This window comes from Chenopodium quinoa, unplaced genomic scaffold, assembly GCF_001683475.1.
Source record: "Chenopodium quinoa cultivar QQ74 unplaced genomic scaffold, ASM168347v1, whole genome shotgun sequence".
Taxonomy (NCBI): Eukaryota; Viridiplantae; Streptophyta; class Magnoliopsida; order Caryophyllales; family Amaranthaceae; genus Chenopodium; species Chenopodium quinoa.
Genome location: NW_018743051.1, coordinates 284708 through 306146, shown reverse-complemented (window position 1 = coordinate 306146; position 21439 = coordinate 284708). Strand labels below are relative to the sequence as shown.

General features: G+C 38.2%; 1 protein-coding gene across 1 annotated transcript; it reads right to left on the bottom strand.

The window, feature by feature from the left end:
• Nucleotides 1-762: 762 nt before the first annotated feature.
• LOC110730967 lies at nt 763-21013 on the bottom strand. The gene is made up of 8 exons (XM_021910814.1): nt 20527-21013; nt 19109-19168; nt 18521-18769; nt 13963-14039; nt 3086-3162; nt 1796-1928; nt 1510-1705; nt 763-1339 (listed from the first exon to the last, which is right to left on the bottom strand). Exons 1-7 carry the CDS (start codon nt 20957-20959, stop codon nt 1550-1552), a joined length of 1185 nt encoding a protein of 394 aa, XP_021766506.1. The 5' UTR covers nt 20960-21013; the 3' UTR covers nt 763-1339; nt 1510-1549.
• Between the last annotated feature and the right edge of the window lie 426 nt (nt 21014-21439).

Genomic DNA, 21439 nt, shown 5'->3' with positions numbered 1-21439 from the left:
TGTGGATCTTGTCAAGTGCAAGGTTAATGGTCTATGAACAAATGGATATCATAGTGGATTATTTTAGCCAATACTTTAGAAACTGTTGTTTTATAAGCAGGTCTTATTTCTCTGAATTCATGTTTGTTTCTTGGCTGCATGAAAAACTATATTGTCCTTTCTGTCTACAAACTTGTCCCAGTTTTTCATTTCTACAATTTTTTACTTATTAACCTTTAAAATACAACAATGTTGAATTATAAATTATAAAAACACTTTGGCCCTGTTTGGTTTGATGTAAAAGGTTTTCATGGAAAATGAATTTTCCATTTTTTTCCCATTTTCCTTTGTTTGGTTTGTTAAGGAGTGGAAAACAATTTTTCAAGGGTGGAAAATTCCATCTTTAATGATGGAAAACCTTTTCCTTCCAAAAACAAGGGAAGCCACATTTTCCTCTCTCCTCCTTACCTCTTTTTTTACTTCCCTCTCATTCATCCCTACATTTCCACTCTTATTTTTTATTTTTCTTGGATTTTTCTTGTATGCAACCAAACAAAGGAAAACTAATTTGCAATTGTGTTTTTCCTTGAAAATATGTTTTCCATGAAAACTAATTTTCCATTGAAAATGTTTTACATTAAACCAAACAGGGCCTTTATGTAAAATCATTCCATAATGTAATGCATAAGGTTGTACAAAATACTCAAAATGAACTAAAATTTATGTATCCTTGTACACATGAAAGATTGAGAGATGGAACTAAAATTTATGAAATATCTGATGTAAAAAACCTTCAATAATTGAAGAATAAAGTTGTATATAGAATAAAAATAATGAAGGACTTTACATCCTATAATATATGAGATGTACATGATTCATTCATTTTGTAATACAATATCATGCTCCTTGACTTGGCCATGAGTAATATACAAAGCCAATTCTAAAAGTTGGACAACTTTTAGATGTAAGCCATACAATAGTGTAATGGTAATGCGGCGCTAAAATTATGCATTACATTTGTATGATTCAATTAGATATAATAACTGTACACTAGCAGGCATGGTAGTAAAGCAAGCTAAACAGCTTTGCATGGTTGGAGAATTGACCAACAAACTTCACAAGACGTGCAAATTTTGACCATCAGGAGAATAAAGATGGCCAACTCAACCTCTTGAGGTATATTGAAGAGAGAGAGCAACGATGATCAGGATTTGCATCTCAATATATAGTATGACCATACCACCATTGAAACTGAGTGAGGTAGATATATATTGTAAGACGAATGAAACACGATCCCTGCTAGACCAGGGTGGTTTTTGGCAGACTACTAGAAGACAGTGCAAAGATCTCAATGTGAGGCCTACATGGGTAGTTAAATAAATTAGATACAAAAACATGAAGATCACTGCAGTCCTCGTTCACAACACACCAAATAGGTATGCACTTTTAATATAAAGGAAGCATTTCTATGCCAAAATTGTAGTAACACTAGAAATGAGATATTTAGATAGATCAAAGATTGAAACACACCTTTCATTTGAAGAGGATGAACATGATATTACAACCAATATCATCCCTCTGAAGACAATGCTTCCTCAATGCTCCTTATTACACTGCTAAGGCTGCCACCACGCTCAAGAGCTTTAACAGCTTCCTTGTGAGCCTGCTTATGCCACTTAAGCAAATTATACGACTGCAAAACTGCCCATCTTGCTTGATTTGACATCTGCATAATATAACAGACAGCAACACTTAAATATATTTGCTTGAAGTTCATTTGCGCTGTGGCCTCAATGGTTACTAAATTATTACAAACCTGCGGAGTACTTAAAGGAGGTTGCAGAAGTACACAGATACTTCTGAATAGATTCTCATCATTTTCTCCACCCTCAGCTTCACCATAGACAAGAGCTTCTGCTGCAATACCAGCGAATAGCACCATGCAGTACCTGAACAGTTTAATCTTCAGAAGCCAAATGCTAAAACTGACAACAAATTGACTTTTTCTTGCTATAACCTGAAGCCCCTATGAAGTAGATAATGCACACATAATTTTTTCATGTTATTAAGATCATTCTATATTAGCATTTCAGTGAAGAATGAGTCAGCATTGTGTTATAGATGTTACAAGTTTCACTGTCCAGAAAAATATGGAAATGAATATTAAGATACCACATACAACGTCATTCCACATACCAAAATAAGCAAAGAAGAAATAACAAAGCGGCAGATAGCTGGATTCATGGAAAGTAAATTTTAGGTCCCGGTTATATACTCCGTATAAACTAATTTAGTTTTAGGAAATTTAGAGATTACAAACCATCCTTCCACATTGTACATAACAGTGATTCTTTAGCCCCGGATATTCTACATGGTTCCCATCTAGTTTTGACGAATATTGATGGAAGAAATATATATATGAAATTAATAAGGTGCCCTTACAATATTGGGCACAATTATGCCTTACACAATATGTAACATCTGTTAATTTCAGCTAATTACTTTCATGGTACTGAAATGACTAAAAAACCACTCATTTTAAAAGAGAGAAAAATTATAGAATAAGATGTATTTCGTATTAATTGAGCCGAAAGATTAAAAGTGTACCATATGATTCTTTTTTAAATTCTTCATCCTTTCCAATGGCAGCTTGCCAGTCTGCCACTATAGAAAATTATACTTACATCAAGCATCATTAAAGGGATGATTTGAGTCAAGCATACCCTCCACCAGACCCAAAAACCAAAAAACTTTAATGGGAAAATGATCAACCAGAATCTGGGTAAAATTCAGAACCACCAGATTCTCCACCCAATTTTTTGCATATTATCAGAATTCAGAAATGCATGTTGGCCTTGCAACGCCAAGTGGTAATTTTGTGGTCAACAAACAATTTAAAGGTCTATTGCATTACATTTTAAAGGGCAGATATAAATGTAAAGTTTCTCAGTCTCTCATACATTATTGTCAAAACTAAAAGATGACCTCGTATAATTCCCCTTGTTTTATATACTTTTACCCTATCATATCCTTTTTTCATAATATCACACTCATTTTCATCTCTTTAGAGTGGGGGGGACACAAATATGGCAGTCTCAAACATTACCTGTCAAAAGCAGTACTGCTAAGTCGTCCTCCAGCAAGCTCATTCTCCAATTTCTCATCCCAAAATTGGGTCCCTGCCTGCAATAGAAAACAGCTTTTCTCAACTTCGAAACTCTTGTCCAAAAGTATTTGCAACCAAATAAATGAAATTGCAAACTGGAGAAAAAGAGAATGTACAATTAGATCACCTTTTATTTTTTTTTACCCCAGGATGCGTTACCATTCAAAGTAGAAAGTAAGGGTTTAAATATGCAGCAGCTAATAATGGAAAGAGTTCAGAAAAGTACAGCACATGCTACAAAAAGTAAATCCATAATAACTAGGCAGCAGCAGGAGAGAGCAAGCAGAAGCCAGCTAGTGTCATCCACAGATTTCACACCAACAAAACCGTGTACCAGTCGAAGGCAATCACAGTAGCATTAATGATATCTACCAATAACTCACCAGTGATCCAATTACTCAGAAATTTCTGGGTTTATAAGATCATACTCTATTTATCCAACCTATTTTTGGATATCAGGAATGCCAGCAGTTTCTGCTCACAATTAATAAACTACTTCCTCGAATTGAAAACAAATAAATGATGCATTAAGGTTAAGCACAAGCATTAAACAATTATAACATGGAATAACCACACTATCCTTGTTTATACATAGTACTTCATTAAAAGAAAAAGAGGTGGAGGAATGGAATGTATATACCTTGACAAACTTTATCTTAACTACAAAATACATCCAATAATAAGGATAGCGAAAAATAATCTACAATTCAACTGGAGGGGTATATGACCGTTTAGTAGGTTCCAGATGTTCAATCATTTGAAATTAAGTTGGGGTTTGACTTAGTGCCAGCAAACAAGTCCATTGCGTTGAGTTAGATTGCCTTAATTTCAAACCGTTTATAGGTTGAGTCATTTTGGTTTAAGATGGATGCATAAAACTCAAAAAGCTTCAGTTTCCGGGATGACCCAATGGATTGAGAGGATCTATAAACTTTCTAATTTTAATTTTCAGCATTTAATTATGCGGCTTTCTTCCTTGATTGCTAGGTAGGTTTACTCTCATTAGCAAAACACTCGAAATCCCTATGCCCCTCCTTACATAAAAACCTCAAACAATCGGGCTAGAAGGTCATCCATAATTCTTAGCTGGGAAATTCCCATTTATTGGCTTCATATAGTTGTTTTGGCTATCAGCTTTCCCAAAATCCTTCGCTTCTCTCCATAATTCCCACTCTTAGATGCACACTTGACTTGTAAAACATACAAGTGTACAGCTGTCCCATACACCTCATCTACTGACTTGAATCTCTTTCCTGCCAAATCTTTCTGTAACTAAGTTTAGCTTAAACCTGGGGAAAACCTTGACAAGTTCAAAAGTTTACTGCAGTACTCGTTAATTGATATACTTCCTCCATTTCTTCTTAGTTGCAACACTTTCCTATTTTAGAAATTTTTAATTACTTGCAACACTTTCCATTGTAACATTTATTTCTCTCTATCTCTCTCAAACCCACATGGGTCCCTCTTATTTTTCTCTCTATCTCTCTCATCTTCAAAAATTGCCTAGGAGACTGTAACTTTAGAAGTGTTGCAACTAAAAAAACGGAGGAAGTACTATTATACTAATCAAGGCTTCATATGGTGGGTAAAACTTCTCCCTTGGCACAACAGCTAAAGACCTCCCAAAGTAAGGTCGCTTCACCTCAGCTAGTTTCTTAAACATTTCACCCACAAGATTGGATTGCTCATGGTGGTTTAAGGTCAAATTTCGGGCTAAAAGTCTGATAGCATTGGCCAAAGCATCAGTGTTAGCCATCTCGGTCCAAGATGGCAAGAACAATTCACAATTCCTTTATAGGCTTATACAAAACAAGGAATACTTCACTTATCACAACACATTCACGCATCAAACTATCACTTATTTAATGCTTAGTTTGAAAGGTAATTATTTCACTACTCCTATATTAGTTCATTCTTTAAGAAATAACTAGTAAATTCTAATCATTTAACATCATTAGGAAATAAACAAAATAAATTAATACTCTAGTTCCCACAAAATTTATGTTTTGAGATTTCAAGGAGTGGGTATAAGAAAAGAATCCATAACATTATTAATATTCATAATCATAGTATGCATTAATGAAAACAATACTTTATCCTCTTATAAATCCAAAAGTTGTGGACATATATAGCCACTTATTTTATAAATAACTTAAAAAAAGTATTGTCTTTATTTAAATTTCCCTAAAGGGATAACAATAAAATTCTTGTCAATCTTCTCATCATCTCCAAAGAATACTCTTTGTCTAGTTTATCTTCTTTGTATTCCTTAACACACTTAAATACTCTTTGTCTAGTTTATCTTCTTTGTATTCCTTAACACACTTAAATACTCTTTGTCTAGTTTATCTTCTTTGTATTCCTTAACACACTTATAGTTTGGCTTCTTAGCTTGAGTAGAACTCTTAGAGCAATGCCAACAATGAGCAAAAATTATGCTCATGAGCAAAAATTTGGGTGAAATAAAAAAAAAAATTAAAAATTAAAAAAAAAAAAATGACTTACACCAATGAGCAAAAACAAAATTGCTCATGAGCAAAATGAAAAATGCACATAGGATGAGCATTTTTGGAGATGAATAGTAACTATGTGGGGCCCACAAGGCATGTTAAAAAAAAAGAGAAAAAAATGATGTAGTGGAGAGAAATGTAAGTGAGTATTAGTAAAAGTAAGAGAGAATGATGTGGTGGAGAGAGAACACTAAAGAAATTTTTTATGATCATTGGTGGGATTAAAATACGATCATCAAAATGCTAATGAACACGAGAAGTAGAAAGTGAGTAAGTGAGTAGAGAGAGAATAAGGAAGGTTTTTTTTTTAATCATTATTGGCAACGCTCTTATAACTCTCACTCGCTCTTTCCTCAACTTGCAGCTTCATCTCACTATACTTCTCACGTTGTTGAACCACCCATTAGTTTATAAATAGGTCTTCAAGTATCCTATCTCTAGCTTTAGCCATCTCTAAATGAATTCATCACCTTTCGAAGAATCATCCATAGTTAAAATCTTGAGCATCTCTTAATCAATGGTGTCTTAGTGAGAGGAACTAGAGTCATCATCACTACTAATGATGATATGGTTCTCACTCTTCCACACTCTTTTAATTAGTACATGCTCCCTTTTGATCTCCCAACGAAACAAGTCTCATTTACCCTCAACTATTCCTATAAGCAATGGGGTAAGGTTTTCTATTAGGCAAGGAAATAGGTTGAATGTATTTCCCAATACTCACATTGTCATAAGTAAGTTTCTATAGTAAGCACATATTCTAAGTACAGAGCCGCTAGAAGCAGATGAAGTCATGGCAATAGTACACAATCTAGTAAATGTTCAAGGAACTAGCTCATGTGAAGCCACCTTATTTTAAGGGGCGCCTCCATTAAAACTAGATAAGGGAGTTTGATGAGATTTGTGCAGCCATAGATTGCCCTAGGGATATGAAGGTGAATCAAGCTTCCATGTATATGCAGGATGAGGCAAACATTAAATCTCCAATTGCCTAAATTCCTGTGAAAATGATAAATTTTAAATGTCAAGAGCAAAGAGAAATGGAGGTAGTACATCTTACTACAAGCTAAGAATTTCACAAGTCTTTGTTTAGGTAAAACGTATATCAGCATTAGAACCTTTCGGCTCATAGGCCTCTTCATTTAAAACAAAAAATAAATAAATAAAGAAGCAACGTATAAAAGGCTCATGGCGCACGAAAATGATAGAGATTTCACCTCCTTGTACCATAGTGAGCCTCATTGAAGTGAGGCATTTATAAGAATGGGGAAAAATGGAAAATAAAGCTAGAGAAAAAGTTGCGCCTCCGCAAAATCACCTCATCTACACAAAAACAGGTGCAAGGCCCATGAGCGCGGAGGGGGGGGAGGTGGGGAGGATGTTCCATGGTTATGGACACTAGTAATATTGCTCAACTGAACAAGGAACTAATAATGTAGCTCCATTGAACAAAGGTATATGCAATTTGTTATGCGTTTAGGTGTTTAAATTAAGTCCTTGTTTTGTTTAGAGTACTCAATCAAGGCTAGGAAGTGTTTTGATGTTTTAGAGAGTGACACCAATTCACTAGATTGGACCATCTAACAAGAAACATTAAAATTACAAGCAGGTCCTAGTTGCATATGGCATACATAATTGGTTCATCTCAAGAGCTGAAAGCACAATGTGCATAAGACTTGGGCAGAATTTGGTAAGATGGGCTTTCTGGACTACATAGATTGAAAGCTAAACTTTTACTCGCAATTGCTTGATCGTCACTTTTGGAGATTATCCAAGCAAGAATTAGATTGTTGAAATAAAGTTATATGAGCAAATGAAACAATTTTGAAGGACAAACAAAAGCATGGTTGGACCATGCATGTGATTGCGCCATGAAAAGTTTTAGTAAAAAACCATGTATATCTATTACTGAGGCATTGATTTATCATATGGTTGTCTCGCAGATCATTATTCTAATTATCATTGATATTCCTATTACGACGAGTTTAAATATATCAGCTTGGATACAGTGAAAATATATCAATTGGACAGCATGTATTTCATATTTATTAAGTGGCATGATCATATGAATACATCGGGATCATGTGTAACCATTTTGGTAGTCAGGTAGGTATGAATTGGGTGAATGTTAAAAGTGAATAATTGTTTTGCTAAACCCTAAAATATCTGTTTTCTACTTGGTTACTTAAAAGCACCAATGTTGATTGGTGCAAACTATTGATAAGGAAATTTTTTGCTGTATTCCAAAGATTGGTTTGGATAAACTGTTGCACCTGGGAGGTAAGTCAAGTCTTTAGAAGAACAAGTTTTGCATGTGTCAAAGGTTGCATCCTAATCAGCCACCAGTCCTAATTGTAGAGAAAACCCAAAGGATAGTAGAATTAAGGGGATCAGGAGATTCCTCTATGTGTAGCGTAGACTAAAGATTTGTGCATCTCCCTAAGAACAATGAATGTGGCAAAGAAAGAGAAGCACATAAAGGGCTAGACTTACAGTTTGTTTGGATAAAGAAAGAGGAAGGAAAAGAAGGGGAGGGAGGAGAAGAGGAGGGGAGGGAAGAATGGTGAGTTTTCTGCTGGGAATTGGGTCAGAAAAACAGAGCAAGCAAACAATAGAAGGGAAAATTAGCTAAGAACATATAGATTGTATTGCAAGTCAGTGTAACTTCAATACAACTCCTTTCTTTCGAGAGGAAAGGATGCTCTCCCAAGGAATGAATTCCACAAAAGATTTCTCGATCCATTCCCTCTACAATCATTCCCTTAAATAACCAAGGATAACTACAAGCTGCCCTAACAAACTCAACACACACCACAAGGACTAACAAACTTATTTCTTAATTACTGATTTACCCCTCCTTGTAACTAACTTCCAGCTCACCCAAAACCAGCTCATTCTCTTCCAACAGCACCTTGATTGGCCTTCCTTCTTGCATAAGTGAAACGGATCTTTGGGCTGGGCTGATCTCTAGCAATACCTCCCACCCAAAAAAGCACCTTGTCCTCAAGGTGGAAGTGAGGAAAGCGAGCAGCAATGTCCTCATGGTCTTCCCAAGTTGCCTCAAAATCTTGCAGCCCCTTCCACCTGATGAGAACCTCTGTGGCAGCCTGAGTACTTCTTACCCCAAGAACAGAATCTGGCTCCACATCCATCACCAAGTCAGCAGAGAGCTGGGCAGGTAAGGAAGTAGATACCTGACCAGGTCCCAAGGCTTTCTTAAGCTGAGAAATGTGAAAGACTGAGTGTATTTTGGCAGAAGGGGGCAGCTGCAGTCTGTATGCCACCTTCCCAACACGCTCTAACACCTGATAAGGCCCATAAAAACGAGGAGAGAGCTTCTCAGATTGCCTCCTTACTACAGAGTGTTGCCTGTAGGGTTGTAATTTGAGATAGACCAAGTCCCCTACTTCAAAATCTCCGTCCCTTCGAGTCTTGTTCTCATATTGCTGCATATAAGTCTGAGCTTGTACCAAATGGTACTTCAAATCATCCAGAATAGCATCTCTTTCCTGTAGCTGATCTTCCAGAGAGGAAATGGCAGTGGCTCCCTGGGTAAATCTGAGCAAACGGGGGGGGTTCTCTACCATACAAAGCCTTGAAAGGAGTACATTGAGTGGCAGTGTGGAAGGCTGTATTGTACCAATATTCAGCCCAATGTAGCCAAGTTGCCCACGTAGAGGGCTTCCCATTCACAAAACAACGCAAATAAGACTCCACACCTTTGTTAACCACCTCGGTTTGGCCATCAGTTTGCGGATGGTAAGCCGTGCTACGATGAAGATTAGTGCCCTGTAACCTGAAGAGCTCTTTCCAGAAGATGCTTAGGAATATCTTATCCCTATCAGACACAATAGTTGAGGGCATGCCATGCAACCTTACAACCTCCTTGACAAAAACCTTAGCAACCATTTGAGCAGTATATGGGTGCTTAAGCAAGATGAAGTGACCATACTTGGTCAAACGATCCAAAACTACCAAAATAGTATCCCACCCCAAGGACTTAGGTAATCCCTCCACAAAGTCCATAGAAATATCCTCCCACACCCGCTCGGGAATGGGGAGAGGTTGTAAAAAACCAAGAGGAAACAAGGTGGATACCTTGTTTTGCTGGCATATGTGGCAATGCTGAACATACTTTGTCACATCCTTGCGCATACCTTGCCAATACCATTCACTAGCTAGCCTTTGGTAAGTCTTGAAATCCCCGGCATGGCCCCCAATTGGAGAGTCATGGTATTCACGCAGCAACCTTGTAGTGAGATCACTGTGTTTAGGAACAACCACTCTTTGCTTGTATTTTAGAACTCCATTTTCCAGAGTAAAACCTTTGGGAGCTGGCTCACCAGCTTGTAATTGAGCAGTGAGGTGCTGAATGGTGGGATCTTGCTTGATGAAAGAGTGAATGAGCTGCCATTGAAGCCCACAAGAAGTTACCAGAGAAGCACATTCAACTTGGGTATCATGCTGTCTGGACAGAGCATCAGCCACCTTATTAATTGGCCCCGGTTTATAGTGTATATCAAATGAGTACCCCAAGAGCTTACTTACCCACTTTTGGTAAGCTTGGCCTACCACTTTCTGTTCCAGCAAGTATTTAAGGCTGCGCTGGTCAGTACGCACCACAAAAGTCCTTCCTAATAAGTAATGCCTCCACTTCTCAATGGCAAAGACAATGGCCATAAGCTCTTTCTCATATATGGGCTTTGCTCTAGCCCGTAACCCCAAGACTTTGCTGAAAAAAGCGATAGGATGTTGGTTTTGTAAAAGAACAGCTCCTAGACCATGTCCCGAGGCATCCGTTTCCACAATGAAGGGTAGAGTGAAATTAGGAGTTGCTAGAATAGGAGCTTGGATCATTGCGGCCTTAAGTGCCTCAAAAGCCGAAGTAGCTTCATCAGACCACCCAAAAGAATCCTTGCGCAATTGATCGGTTAAGGGTTGAGCAATGAGTGTGTATCCTTGAATGAACTTCCTATAATACCCCGTGAGACCAAGGAAGCCACGCAATGCTTTAATGGAAGTGGGCACCGGCCACTTCACCATTGCTTGAACCTTGGTGGCATCCACCTCCACACCGGCTGCTGAAATTACGTGCCCCAAGTAAGCCACCTTAGTTTTTCCCACCTCACATTTCTTAAAATTCGCATACAATTGATGGGCTGCCAAAGTCTCAAGGACTTATCTGAGATGATCAAGGTGGGACTCTTCACTTGGACTGTACACCAAGATGTCATCGAAAAAAACCAATACAAACTTGCGTAAGAAAGGCCGAAACACCTCATTCATAAGTGACTGAAAAGTTGCGGGAGCATTGGTGAGACCGAAGGGCATTACCAAAAATTCATAATGCCCTTCGTGGGTACGAAAAGCAGTCTTAGGCACATCATCCCTGCTGACCCTAATCTGGTGATACCCAGATTTTAAATCAAGTTTTGTAAAAATGATGGCACCACACAATTCATCCAATAATTCATCAATCATTGGAATAGGAAATTTATCAGGTACTGTGTCTTTGTTCAATGCTCTGTAATCTACACAAAATCGCCAACTACCATCTTTTTTTTTTTACCAACAACACGGGGCTGGAATAGGCACTAGTGGATGTTTGAATGATACCTGCTCGAAGCATGTCAGCCACCAATCTCTCGATCTCATCTTTCTGAGATTGTGGGTAACGATACGGGCGTACACTTATGGGGTTTGCTCCATGCTTGAGGGTGATAGAGTGTTCAATCTGTCGAGAAGGAGGTAAGCCTTCGGGCATGTGAAAGACCTGTTCAAATTCCTTAATCAAGGGCTGAAAGATGGTCAGAATAGATGGTGGTTCCTCTACTACACTTCCCAGGTGATTACACTCCAATAAGAAACCATGACCTTCTTTTTGCAGGGACTTAATCATGGCTTTGAGAGTGATGCAAGTTCTGCCCAGTTGAGGATCCCCTCTCAGAGTGACCATCTCCCCTCCTACTTGGAACTTGAGCGACTGAGTCTTCCAATTGGTCATGGTGGTGCCTAATTTTTCAAGCCATTGCACACCCAAAATTAGGTCCGAATTCCCTAAGGGTAGTACCAAGAAATCCTCTACTATAGTGACCCCTTGTACCTCCAAGATCACCCCCTTACACACCACTGCCCTGCACCAAGTCTCCCGTACCCAAAGTCACCCCAAAGTTCATAGCCTCTGTCACCGGAAGCTGGAGGTGTTGCGCAGCCACGGAGGACACGAAATTATGCGTCGCCCCTGGGTCTATCATCACCACCACGTCTCGATCCTTAATCGTTCCCACCATGCGCATTGTTTTAGGGCTCGTAATCCCCATTACTGAGCACAGAGCTACCTTAGGGTTATTTGGTTCAGTTTCGGGTGGGTTTGTGTTTGGGATAGGTGTGGGCTTAGTGTTTGGTTCAGGTATTAGGTGCGTGGATTCAACCGCCGACAGCTCGCCGGACTCCTCCCATTCCTCCTCTTCATCCACTGTGAGCAAAACACTCAACTCACGGCGGCGGCACCTATGTTCCATTTTTCGTCGCATCTGAAGCATAAACCCTGCTCCCTCTTGTGCTGGAGTTCCTTCTCAGAGAGCCGCCTTATCTCACCGGAGTTTTTGGAGGTGGTGGTGGTGTTTTTGGAGTATGGGTTTGTGTTTAGGGTCGTGTTTAGGCCTGGGGAATTGTTGATCTGAGAGATCGGGTTGGGACGAGGGGTTGGATTGGAATTACGCCACGTGTGTGGGCTAGAAACGAGTTTGGGTCGTGGGCTCAATCTTAACTTTTCTTCAACCCGCAAAGCCAGCTCCATGGCCCGATCCAATCCAGAGTAATCGGATCCAGCAAACGGACCTCGACCCGGATCTCCTCACGTAACCCATTTATAAATTGCCCTTTTGCAATCTCTTCAGGAACCCCTTCAATCGGAGCTAATAGCTCGATGAAGCGACGCCTATAATCCACCACCGTTCCCGTTTGCTGGTGGGCTAACCACTGTTCGTGGAGAGACCCCGTGGCGGTGGTTCAAAAACGGCGAAGGAGGAGTTGTTTCAGACTTCCCACGTCAGCAAGGGGCGGCGACGGTGCTCCCATTGATACCAGAGCAGCGCGTCACCTTCAAGCACCACCACTGCCGCCTCTAGCTAGTCTTCCTCCGTCAACCTGTAAAAATGAAAGAAACGCTCCGCACGGAGAATCCACCCATCTGGGTTTATCCCAGCGAACAATGGTAAGTCGAGTTTCCGCAATTTCCAGTTCGTATTGCCCTGAGCACCACCTTCACCATACTCGATGTGCTGAGCAGAAAAGGGATTATCCCAGTTTCCTCCGTTCGATTCTCGAGGACCAGAGCCCGGCATAGCGGTGGTGCGAAGCTCAGCACGGATGGTGTTGATATCAGACTTGAGAGCAGCTAGAGCAGAAGCGATTTCCTGGGCAACCTTCGCCGGAATCTCAGCAAGCTCTTACTCCATCAAATCCATGCGTTGCGCATTGGTGAGCCTCGCCATTTTTTCAGCTCCGATCGTCACTGCTCTGATACCAATTTGCTGGGAATTGGGTCAGAAAAACAGAGCAAGCAAACAATAGAAGGGAAAATTAGCTAAGAACATATAGATTGTATTGCAAGTCAGTGTAACTTCAATACAACTCCTTTCTTTCGAGAGGAAAGGATGCTCTCCCAAGGAATGAATTCCACAAAAGATTTCTCGATCCATTCCCTCTACAATCATTCCCTTAAATAACCAAGGATAACTACAAGCTGCCCTAACAAACTCAACACACACCACAAGGACTAACAAACTTATTTCTTAATTACTGATTTACCCCTCCTTGTAACTAACTTCCAGCTCACCCAAAACCAGCTCATTCTCTTCCAACAGCACCTTGATTGGCCTTCCTTCTTGCATAAGTGAAACGGATCTTTGGGCTGGGCTGATCTCTAGCATTTTCCTTCCAAATCTCTCCATTGTTGGAGGGATTAATTTTCTACAATTTAATCCTTCCATTTCTCTTCCTTCCAATTCCCTCCCTTCCTCATTTGATATCCAAATGAAAGATACTCCATCTCTCTATTTCTCTTCCCTTCCTTTCCCTCCATTTCCTTCAATCCAAACACACCGTTAGTCTCCTTTCAGCATATTTTTCATCTCTTATTCAAAATGATATCTAATACAAGACTTATTGCATGAATGTAAAGAAAAATAGGATGTGCAAAATTGCAATGATTTTATCTTGCATCGTATAAACAGAGATGAGGATCAAATGACTACTTGGCAAGTCACACCCAAACAAGACTGGACGATAAAGTAGCAAAGATACCTGCCCTTGAATGCCCATCTGCATTGCCACAATTGGTTCTAAAACGACCCCTCGGATGGGGCAGCCCATAAGATACGCTGCAAATGAATCCAATACAAACATAAGAATTATAGCACAGAAGCACAGCAAACATATGTTACCCAGACTCGTCTGTTGCCAGACATGCTGATGCTGACACCAACTGATACGGATCCTGACACTAAATCCAGGTCTGACACTTTAGTTTACAGTTGGACAGGACAGTGAATCAGTGAGAAGGAACGTAGTAGGAGTAAAAGGGATAAAAAAAATGTATACAAGTTAGAAATCCAAACTGAAATATATCATTCCTGTTGCTCTACCCATTGGAGGAAGAGGAAGTAATATACAAATGTTCAGAAAGTAGAAACAGCATAATGAGGGAGTAGCAGTAGCTAATTAAGAAGAACAGATAATGGGTTGGTCCATTACTTCTATATCTAGTAGATACAAAATAGTTTTGACACTTTGACCCAGGTGGCAGCCTAGCAGGTAATGCGGAAAGGTTTACTAGGTGCTAACTGCTAAGTCTATAGTAGGAGTTTACATGGTGACAACCTAGCAGAGTACCAGGTTACAAATGAAGGACTATGACTTCATCTAACCAGTAAACAGCTAAACACTCCTTACATCTAAGCATCAGTTTTTCTCTTTTTCTGTAATACTCCGTATATTTTTTCCCTCGTACAATTTGTAGCCTTTTGCTTTAGACAAATCAATTTTCTTTAGAAACATTATTTTGTATCATCAAGGATCTAAGAAAGGTTAGTATTTAATGCCATACAAAAAAAAAAGAAAAAATAAAAAAAAATACTTCGTATATTATTTTGTTTTATATGATTTTGTTTTATGTATGTATGTATTATTTCAATTCATTTTGACTTTGTTTCATTGTCTGAAAATAGAGAAAGGTAATGCCAAGTCCTCATATTGTAATCAAATTTAGAACAATACCTCCATATTTTGAATTTTGGGGCATAGTAAGTCAAAGTGTCGAATACCTTTCATACCCATAATCTATGTTACTCAGACTCTTCATTTCACCTCATGTATCCGTGTCGGACCCTCGTTAGTGACATGGGTATGACACCCGGACACTTCACTTTTAGCTCAAAATCATGGAATTTTTTCACAAAATAACCGAGTCGAACGCTTGGACACGTACCCGTGTCGAACATGGGTGCCCGAGTCCAAGTAACATAGCCCATAACAACCATATTAATTCTGGCCAATTGACCATATTGGTATAAAAGTTAACACCCTTGTGACAGATTGGTATAAAAATTATTGCCGGCGACATATTGGTATAAAAGTAAACAGTTGACGACATATTGGTATATAAATTAACAAGTTGTGACATTTACCCCTATTTCCTCGTCGGAGTTTTAGCGTAGTTTACACACGCCTTATTCTTAGTGTAAAAGACTTTTACTGACAACTTTTTATTTCCTATTCTCTATTTTAATTAATTCTATAAAATTATGAAGTAACATCCAAATAAATGAAAAGCCAATACAGAAGCGGATAAGAAGGGGAAAGCGAACAGCAGAGCTTGAGCAAGGGGGAGAGAATCTTGAATTTACTGTGAGTGTTGACCATTAAAGCATCATAAAAGGTAAGTATATTCTTCTCCATTTTCTTACTTATTATACTGTTGATTTACAAAATCGTGAGTGTAATTAAACTAATGATGTAACAATGAAAGTTAGGGTTTACTAAGTAATTAATTTTTAAATTAATAACTAAAATATTGAGATCTTGTTTTTATTTACTTAGTTGTTTGGGTTTTATTGTTTAGTTGTTTGGAATTTTATCGCTTGATTGAAATTTGTGAGGATAATCAAATAGATATTACTGTATATGGAGATTAATTAATTAATTAAATAATTATTAAATATAATCGTTGTTAATACATAAATAATTGCTTTTTGGAAGCAGATTTCATCTACTGGCTTGGTGAGGAAATGCTGAGGGAAAAAATTAGTCCAAAAAGAAGAAAACCATTAATATATCCATCTGAAGAAAAAACCCAAATCCCTTCCACCATGCCTCCCATTGAAAATGAATTAATAGAATTTGAAGACGAATCCTCTGAAACTGATGATAGTGTTGAAGATGAAAACTATAAAATCGATCCAAATGATCTTTTTGATGATGAAGACGAGAAAATCCAAAGTGGAGGTGAATTTGATTTTTTTGACAGAGAAGAAGATTATTTTGGTGAAGAAGAGGTGCTCAATCGGATGATTCTATCGATTGGGATGATAGGATGATACAGTTGAACAAGAGCTTAGATATGACGATGAAGAGTTGTTTGACATTAGAGCTACTAACTTGAGTTTGAGAAAAAATACAAAGGACAAATCAGGTCCAATTGCTGAAGGGAGTAGAACACTTGATGATCAAACAATGGAAGAAGCAGAAAATTTAGAAAAAGATGAAGAAGACCAAGAGCTCTTTCGATGTGAATCTTCTTCAAGTAAATGGCCTAAATACTTCACCACATATGAAGGGGGTTATGTCTCTGATCAAAGATCCTCAGATGATGAAGGCTCTTTAAGATCATCTGATGCTGAGGAAGAGGAACAACAAATTCAGAAAAGGAGCAAAAAAGTAACATATCCTACATTTAATGAGAAAACTGACATGTCTCATGTGGAGTTTACAGTTGGGTTGAAATTTACTTCTCAACATGTGTTGAAACAAGCTATTGTCTGGTATTCTATTCAGCAACACAAGGACATTATCTACTTAAAGAATGACCAAAGGAAGCTCTCTGTTGGTTGTGCAAATTGTGATTGGGCTATGACTGCGGGTCCTGAAATAGATGATCCATCGGGCTGGCAAATAAAGTCCTTACTGCCAAAACACATCAACTGTCCAAGGACTTTCACTAATCGACTAATAACTGACAGTTGGCTTGTGACGGAGTTTATGGACAAGGTGCTTAGGAACCCAATGATAAAGGCAACTGAGATGAAGGCGGAGATGAAGACCAAATATGACATTGTGGTGAATGACAGAAAATGTCAACGAGCAAAAAATAAGGCTCTTAATGCTGTTAAAAGTTTGATGCAAAAACAATATGGAATCTTGAAACCATATTTGACAGAATTAGTGAAAAGTAATCCTGGTACTACATGTGTGCCGAAAACGTTAGAAAGTGAAGGATGTAGACCAAAGGTGTTTCACAGATTTTATGTATGTTTTGATGCTTTAAAAAAGAGCCTAATGGAAACATGTAGACCAATCATCGGTGTAGATGGTTGCTTCCTCAAACATGCATGTGGGGGGCAACTTTTATGTGCTGTTGGGCGTGATGGAAACAATCACATGTTTCCTGTTGCGTGGTGTGTTGTGGAAGGTGAATCAACTGAGTCATGGCTATGGTTTTTGAGATTGGTAAGTAGGGACTTAGATATTGCACTTGGTCATGGATGGACAGTCATTTCTGATCAACACATTGTAAGTCCTTTGTACATGATATTACCCCTTTATTTAATTTTATCAAGCCTGTAAATAATTTATAAGTTATGTATGATCTATACAGGGATTAGTTGGAGCAATTGAACAATTGTGGCCAAACATTGAGCACAGATTATGTGCTCGGCATATTTATTGCAATTGGAGGAAGCAACATAGAGGAAAAGTGTTGGAGAAACAATTTTGGAGAATTGTCAAATCCACCAGTATGGGAGAGTATGAAAAGCAACTGATGAAGTTGAAAACCTTATCAGTTGATGCATACAATGATTTCATCTCTAGACCAAATTCCAAATTTTGTAAATCTCATTTCAAGACACATTCTGCATGTGATGTTGTTGATAATAACATGGCAGAAACATTCAATAGCTTCATACTATTGGCCAGGTATAAATCTATTGTGACCATGTTAGATGACATCAGGTTAGCATTAATGGACCGGATGAGGGAAAAGAAAAAAATTGTACGACAATTTGTTGGTGATATTGCTCCGAGAATAAGCCAAAAACTCGAGGAGGCCTATGAAGAACAAAAAAATTGTGAATGTAGATGGAATGGTGAAGATTCCCAAACAGGCTTTGAGGTGCATCATAGAAATGTGGGTCATGCTGTTGATCTGGGGAAAATGACTTGTAGTTGTAGGGGATGGGATTTAACTGGGATACCTTGTGCACATGCAATGTCTGCTATCTTATACATGCATCACAAACCAAAAGACTATTTAGCTAAGTGGTACACTGCCTCCACTTACACTGCAACTTATTCTAATCTCTTGAAACCAGTGCCTGGTAGTATATACTGGTCTCACGAAGGAGAAGGAATGGTACTTCCACCTAATATGTTTTAGGCGTACATTGGGGTGTTAGGAATTCATATCCATGTTGAAGTGTTAAGAGTTCAATAGTAGTAATTAAAGTAAAATGAAGTGTTAAAATAACATATGTTGCAATCTTCAAACACATCATCAATGCAGAATCTTGATTCTTGAACAGATTGATAACTCGAAGTAGCTTATATTTAATACTTGATTTGTTTCAAAAGAACTTCAAGAACTTACCAGTCAAAAGGTGCCCTGCTTCATGAACAAGGATGCGACGCTTAAATGGAGGCCAATAGCTAGAAATCTGTGCAAGACAAGAACCACCAAGAAAAAGAGAGTCTGCTACAGCTAATCCTAAAATCGCTGCTAAATTGGGCCTCAAATCTATTCCTTGGGAGAGCAAAAGAGACACGCCACCAAAAAAGGTAAATAGAACAGCACTGGAAGCTCCACTGATACCCCATTTTTTTGGAGAAAGTTTGGACACTGTAAGATAAAACACAATGATGAAATTGATTAGATAAATAGGTAGACATACAATATTGGAGGCTTGGACACACACCATAGTAAATGACCGTGTTTGACACTTAAACACACTTGAGTCTTGCACTTCTAGCCAAATATAAGTAACATACCTTCAATATAAGCAACTGCTACACAAAACTACAATGATATATGTGGAATTTTAATTTAGTGTGTAGCCTTAGTTGCATTTCCCAAACAGGAAACAAATCAATGAGTGTGATGTTGTAAGCTTATAAGCAAATACTTGAAAAAAAAAAAATCAAGTTTGCATAGTAGGAAGTCAAGGACAACAGGACAAACCTTCTAAGCCAGTCGAAGACTTCAGAATTGTTGGAGTAACATCTCGCGGTCCTTCCAGAACTGGATGTATAAGATTGATGAGTAAATTAAGAGTCATAGCTCATCAGAGTTTGACTGTTTCAGAGACTGATTAATAATATGCAGAACACAGTAAACATAAAAGAAATACTATCTAACACAAAGCATAATAATTGCAAATATAAAATATGACATTTTCTGGACCATATATGCCCTGTAGATTAATGTTTAGATTTTTAAATCAGAAGAAAAGAAAACTGTTTCAGCCAGTCTTCTTCAGATAAGTTATAAGTAGCATAAGGACAGTTAAGTGCAATTCACAATAGCACAAAAACCATATACTTCGGAACAAGCTGATATTCAAATTTTAGACCAGTACCATAAGCTTTGGTTCCAATGACAGGATCAAACAAGAGTTTCTATTGCACCCAATTTCTTAGATGTAAGAGACAAGTTAACATTTTTGGGAAAGCTCGAGAAGTTCTATGAAAATTAACCAAGACGACCAAAAGTGAAAACACGTTTATTATCAGTTGCCCAACGCCCCAGATTTCAGTAAGTGTTCGCACTAAGATTAAAATAGTTCTCACAGTTTGATCGATTTGTTAAATGAGGCAGATTATATGCTGTAATAAAAACTCTAGCAGCTAGATCGACCTATATTACTTGTCTAGCAGCGTCAGGGATTCCACTCAGGCAAGAATAAGTGTAACTTAGCAGCCTTTTCTTAAAATCAAACTAATCACACATTTTTAAAAAGGAATTGTATAGTTCCTAATGCCACTTGTAAGTTCCACGCTTTTCTATCTAGTTGCAAAGATATGTTCCACATCATATCCATACATCACTAAATTCACAAAATAAGCACATATACAATATATAAACTCACATTAATACATGTCCATCCTTAAATACCCTTTTCTATTTCTACAATCAATCATGTAATATCTATCAATTATGATTAGGACTTTTCAAAATTATCATTGAGGTAAAGTTGCATCACCATAGCCATTTACATACATGACTTCCTCACAAAAATTCCTTACCATACAAGCTATTCAAGAACTTTCATTGATAGCATGCCTTCTTAACCTCATCATGGATATATTTAACAAGATAACCGGATTCGTGATTATCCCAAAACCTTTCTAACTTGCTATTTGCACAATTAGAACCTATAAGTTATGATCTAAAGCACAATTAGCCTAATTGGTTAAAGTCTTGGTATCAAATCCCGTCTATATCATTTCTTTACGTGGTTTTCTCTACACTCCAAAAAGCAAAGATTAAGATCACTAATCACAATCCATATAATTCAATAAGATGACCAAAAATACCAGTGCATAAACAATCAAAATCAAAATTAAAAATTGAAAATAATTCAGAATTTCCAAACTAACCAAGATTTCTGCATTTCCCAAAATTGGGTAACATCCCTCTATCTTGGAGAAAGACATAAGCACTACTAACAAGCCTCATATCAGTTGCATTCAAGCAAGTATCAAGAACCTCCCAATCTCTGTCCAACAAAGGAAAACCCAATTGGGAACGAGTCGGAATCGAAGCCCCGGAATCAGACTCATTGGATTGAATGCGAATTCCACCATCAATGGACTTTAAGAACTTGAGTGCTTTAGCAAGGTCCTTCTCTTTTACAGCTTGTTCATATTCCTTCCACTCTTTGAAAGCTCGGACAATTGATGATGGTGCAGCGATTCTGTTGAATTGGGAAGCCCCATTAACGCGAATCGGAAAACGGGGTAAGGGAGGATTAATGAAGGGAATTGGAGAGAGGAAGAAAGGGGAGATTGTCAAGTTGAAGGAAAAAGCCATGAGAATCCCTGGTTTATCTCTTTGATATAAACATTGTATGCTTTAATGAATTGGACTCTAATCAGTCCATGTCCCCCAAGCCAAACTGTCAAACGGTTTGACAGTTCGGGTTTGGTTCGGTTTGAAATCGGTTCGGTATTAAATCGGGTCGGTATTAAATCGGTTTAAGTGTCTCGCGGGTCGGTTTTAGTTCGGTTTAAATATTTATCGGTTCGATTCGGTTTCGGTTTAATCTTGATCGGTTTTAATTCGGTTCGGGTTGTAAACAGTCCGGGTAGTAAACGGTTCGATGCAAACGGGTTGCGGTTTGTTAATGGTTTGGTGTAAACAGTTTTTATCCCGGTTCAAACAGTTTCGGGTTGGAAGCGGTTTCGGGTTGGAAACAGTTCGGTTCTTTTATGGTTCGGTTTATAACTGGTTCGGTTTTTTTCGGTTCAGTTTATAATTGATCCGGTTCTTTTTTGGTTCAATTTATAACTA

Excerpts from the sequence above, each read along its gene's own strand:
- LOC110730967 (XM_021910814.1), bottom strand. The coding sequence starts at position 20,959 with ATGGCTTTTTCCTTCAACTTGACAATCTCCCCTTTCTTCCTCTCTCCA. Across the intron at positions 18,770-19,108 it reads GTCTTCGACTGGCTTAGAAG|TGTCCAAACTTTCTCCAAAA; the intron begins GTTTGTCCTGTT and ends TTTATCTTACAG. Across the intron at positions 14,040-18,520 it reads AGCAGGGCACCTTTTGACTG|CGTATCTTATGGGCTGCCCC; the intron begins GTAAGTTCTTGA and ends ATTCATTTGCAG.